The 4,465-nt window shown below is 44.4% G+C and overlaps 1 protein-coding gene across 2 annotated transcripts in view; it reads left to right on the forward strand.

Moving 5' to 3' along the window:
* The window catches only part of EGFL6 (EGF like domain multiple 6), a 57,066-nt gene that overhangs the window by 33,378 nt on the left and 19,223 nt on the right, over positions 1–4,465 (forward strand). For both annotated transcript variants that reach the window (XM_012807154.1, XM_003793060.2), the window contains exons 6-7: positions 39–173; positions 1,902–2,024. In XM_012807154.1, coding sequence (XP_012662608.1) covers positions 39–173; positions 1,902–2,024 — 258 coding nt within the window. The remainder of the gene's footprint in view (positions 1–38; positions 174–1,901; positions 2,025–4,465) is intronic.

The raw sequence follows: 4,465 nt of genomic DNA on the forward strand, positions 1-4,465 counted from the left end.
TCTTTCTGTCACCAACACTTTCTGGTTCTGCATTCTAGATATTGATGAATGCGTCTCTGGTAAAGCTGTGTGTCCCTACAATCGAAGATGTGTGAACACATTTGGAAGTTACTACTGCAAATGTCACGTTGGTTTTGAACTGCAATATATCAGTGGCCGATATGACTGCGTAGGTAAGATTCAGTGGTATCTTCTTTTTTTCCTCTCCCCACCAAACCTGTCGGCTTTCTCTGCAGATACGTTGGTGGCAATTCAACCTGTGAGTGGAACAATCCTCTGAACAGACTAGCTTAACAACAGAGAAAAGTTTGGAGCTTTTTTTTTCAGTCTCTGGCATTTAGAAAACTCCAAGGACATCAATTATGAAGCCAGGTCAACAATTATTTAAAGTAAGGAATATAAATCCATTATGGAGGCAAATACCTCAGGATGATTTTTGAGGGTTTTTTAAAAATTTGGTTGTTTTTGTTTTGTTTATGTTTTTGTTTTTGTTTTGTTTATGTTCTCTGAAAATGAGAACAGTAAAGCAGTATTTATATTTGATAAAAGGAAGAAATACAGGCCTATCTGATCTTGATCTCAGTGGGCTGTTCTTAACAGTTTCCATCAATGGTGGCTTTAGAAAAATATCTGAAGGACATGAAGGCACGTATTCTTTCTTCTTTACTCTTTCAAGATCCAAATAAAATGTTCCCTTCCATGATCACCAAAATCGCTCTCTAATAAGATTGTAGTACCAGTCAGCTATTGACCTAATCTGTGTGAGTTAAAATATTTCATCACTCAGTAGATTCCAGGTGTCAATGAGCAAGTGGGCAGTGTATTTGGGGAGCCCTTGGGAACCCCTGATATAATGTAGGATGAAGGCCTGTCCTATAGCAAAGAGAAATTCAGGCACCCAGTAGCTTCCTCTTTACATAACCTGTGTAACAAAGGTGTGTGCCTGACATGGAAAGCTAACATGTGGCGAGAAATAGGATTTATTTCCTTCAACCCTACACTCAGGGCTTCTCAGGATACATCACGCTGGGGCAACATTCAATTACTGGATTTTGAACCATCTCCATGGCTCTTCCCTCAAACCTGAAACACAAAGACCATTCTCGACAGGCTATAAAGTCTGTGCTTCTTGTGGGCATGAACCCCATGCCTTCCTGAAGACCTAGCTGTAGCAGTGATGCTGTGTTCAGAGCATAATTCTCTTTCATAGAACAGGGTGGAATTCACATGGAAAACTTCAAAAAGTGATGAAGATTAGACTCAGAGCTCCCTTCGTGGCTAAATTATAAACAATAGGCTATTTTGTCCGTATGCCTACAAATGTATAGGTAGAAAATGGGATGAGGGATAGGACTAATGAACCTCAAGGTCTCGCTTGTGTGGAATTGGGCAACTTAGCCTCCTCTAAACCCAGCAGAGGGCTCAGCCCAGCCTGACCTTTTTTCCTGGCACTCTTTGAACAAAATGCCCATGCCCGTTAAGTCCAGATGATGTCAGTGGTTCCCAGCCGATCTTGGCTTTTGTTCATTAGGAGTTTCAAGCCTTTCCAAATAGAGAATCGATCTTTTGACATTGTGATTTAGTTCTAAAGTAGGCACATGAAAGAGTGAAGAGGAAAACTTAAACATCTTGCAGAGTGCCATAGGGTTGATAATTGGGAAATGAACTTGCTGTTGCGGAGAAGGGAGCTGCAGACACAGCCCCTAGGTGCCAGCATTGGGCAAAGCTAGGGCCTCTGCCAATGTGCCTGGGCTCTTGAACTCCTCTCAGCTCTCAGGCAACACTAGGTTTGTTGGGAGTGTTGAGCAGCTGCCCCTGGAGTTGCTCATGTGTAGGGGAAGATGGTCTTTCAGCAAGCTCTGTTAACACAAATTTCTTCACTGGCATGTTCACATTTTTAGATATAAACGAATGTGCTGTGAATACCCATACATGCAGCCTCCATGCCAATTGCCTCAATACCCCAGGATCCTTCAAGTGTAAATGCAAGCAGGGATATAAAGGCCACGGGCTGCAGTGTTCTGGTAAGTAGCATTTGGTGGCGGCGGCTTAGCTATTCCCAGTAAAGCATTCTCTCCATGTGACCTTGCTCCCTTAACTTCTCTCTCTCTCCCTCTCTTTCTCACTCTCACTCTTGCTCTGTGCCCGTGTTCACAATGTTCACAATGCCTCTGCCTTGTCTTCTTTGCAAATCGGGCCATGTCTCCAATATTCACTGAAGTTGCAGGCACTAAACTTAAAGAACAGCGAGAGCACTTAATATCTTGCTCGTCATAACATATTTTCAAATACCAAAACTAGGATTTAAAGTCAAAAGACACCGAGCAAATGTATCTGTCAGGATACACTAGGTAACAGTACAGTAACAGGCAATCCTAAAATGTCAGCAGCTTAAAACTGCAAAAGATTTTTAGCCTGAATCAAGACTGTTTCCAGAACACACAACTGAAACTAAGTGTGATGAAGCTGACCTCACTTTCTCTGCCATCCTCAATCCTGGATTCACTGGGTTTCACACGTAGCGAAGAGTCTTATTGCTCTTACTGGTGAATTGTTAAATGTTTGGGTGTTCAAACATTAAATTTGTAAACCAGATGTATAAAAATAAAATCACTGCCATTAACAACTACAACAATAAAGGACGGTTTGGGGGGGCCTGCTATTTTGGTTTTTTGTGACAGAGTGAGATTGTCACTCTGGCTAGAGGGCAATGGTATCAGCCTAGGTCACTGGAACCTCAAACTCCTGGGCCAAAATGGTCCTCCTCCCTCAGTCTCCTGTGTAGCTGGGACTAGTGGCGTGTGCCTCCGCACCCAGCTTTTTTTTTTTTTTTTAATTTTTTTGTAGAGACAGGCTCTCATTCTTTCTCAGGCTGGTCTTGAGCTCCTGAGCTCCATAGATCCTCCCACCTCGGCCTCCCAGAGTGCCAGGATTACAGGCATGAGTCCCCATTCCTGGCCAACAATACAAGTTTATTTCTCACTCATACTATGTCCAAAGAGAGTTTTCAGGGGGTTTCTTCTCAATATAGTCACTTAAGGGACAAAGGGGACAGAGGTCCCACCATCTTACGGCACTCTGTTATCAACTCCAGACCTTACAGTTTGTCATAGCAGTGAAAGTGTGGAGCATGGACAGTCATGTATCACCTCTTAATTAATTCAGCTTGGAAGTATCTAACTTCAAGGGACAAAAAAATAATAATAATCCTGCTGTGCGCCCCAAAGGAAAAGCAAAGCGGAGACTCAGTGAAGAGCCCATGTGCCTGCCAAGGCAGGTCAGTTACAATCGCAGTGCAGTCCCTCCCCTGCTGAATAGTGGACCCAGGTTTATACCTCTGCCAATGTCCCTTTAGCTGGCTCATCGTGTGACTAGTCTTGTTCACCGTCCTGTCTCAGCTCTTTCCTATACCCCTTAGGTAGAGTTCCCACATGTTCAATAAATATGGCTGCAAGTTGAATCCTTACCTACGTCACATCCCATGCCCCCAGGTGGCCAGTGCCACTGATGACTTAACTGGCTATAAGAGTGTCCACTCAGACATACAAATATAAAGTGTATGTACCACGATAGTCAGTGGCACACCCGTAAAACGTTCATCATATCCCACTGGGCCATGGTTGAGCACCACTGGACAAGAATGTGTACCAAAGAATATATCCAAAGGAAATGAGTCTGGAAATCAAATCTATGAAGAGCCATCAAAAGAACTCTAGTTTGGGGGGGGGGTGGAAAAACATAAAGTGTGCCTATAAATATTTTAAGAAATGTGCAAATAAATGTGGTTTCCCAAGCAGACTAAGGCCAGTGGTGGAGGTTAAAAATGACTGCTAGGCGTCTAAGAGTGGAGCAGGGACATCCCACTGCTCCAGCTTGCAGGATGGGGGCTCTGGCTGGGTTTCCTGCAGTGGGCTGGAGATGGGATTAAATGACCTCTCAGTCTCCAGCAACTCAAAGCTGTGGTTTCTCTCCCGCTTTTTTTTTTTTTTTGTAGAGACAGTTTCACTTTATCGCCCTTGATAGAGTACCATGGCGTCACAGCCCATAGCAACCTCCAAATCCTGGGCTTAGATGATTCTCTGGCCTCAACCTCCCAAGTAGCTGGGACTACCAGCTTCTACCACAATGCCCAGCTATTTTTTTGTTGTAGTTTGGCCAGGGCCAGGTTTGAACCTGCCCCAGTATATGGGGCTGGCACCCTACCCACTGAGCCACAGGCCTTCCCGGTTTCTCTCCCTCTTGAGAAGTAGCCAGTGTTGTCCTCCTGAAATTTTACTCAGAGAAAGAGAAAGAGGTCAGCTGCCAGTGTAGGGCTGTGCGTGGTTTGAGGGAGGGCCCCAGAGGGGAGCATGCGCTTTGCACACTGGACGAGTGCTCAAGGGATGCATGCCCCATACTCCTTCATGCCACCAAGATTGAACATGTACCTTCCAAGTTGGGAAGACCTGAATTTAAACCTTAGCTC

Source organism: Otolemur garnettii, unplaced genomic scaffold, assembly GCF_000181295.1.
Source record: "Otolemur garnettii isolate 467f Iridium unplaced genomic scaffold, OtoGar3 scaffold00065, whole genome shotgun sequence".
In the NCBI taxonomy this organism is placed as follows: domain Eukaryota; kingdom Metazoa; phylum Chordata; class Mammalia; order Primates; family Galagidae; genus Otolemur; species Otolemur garnettii.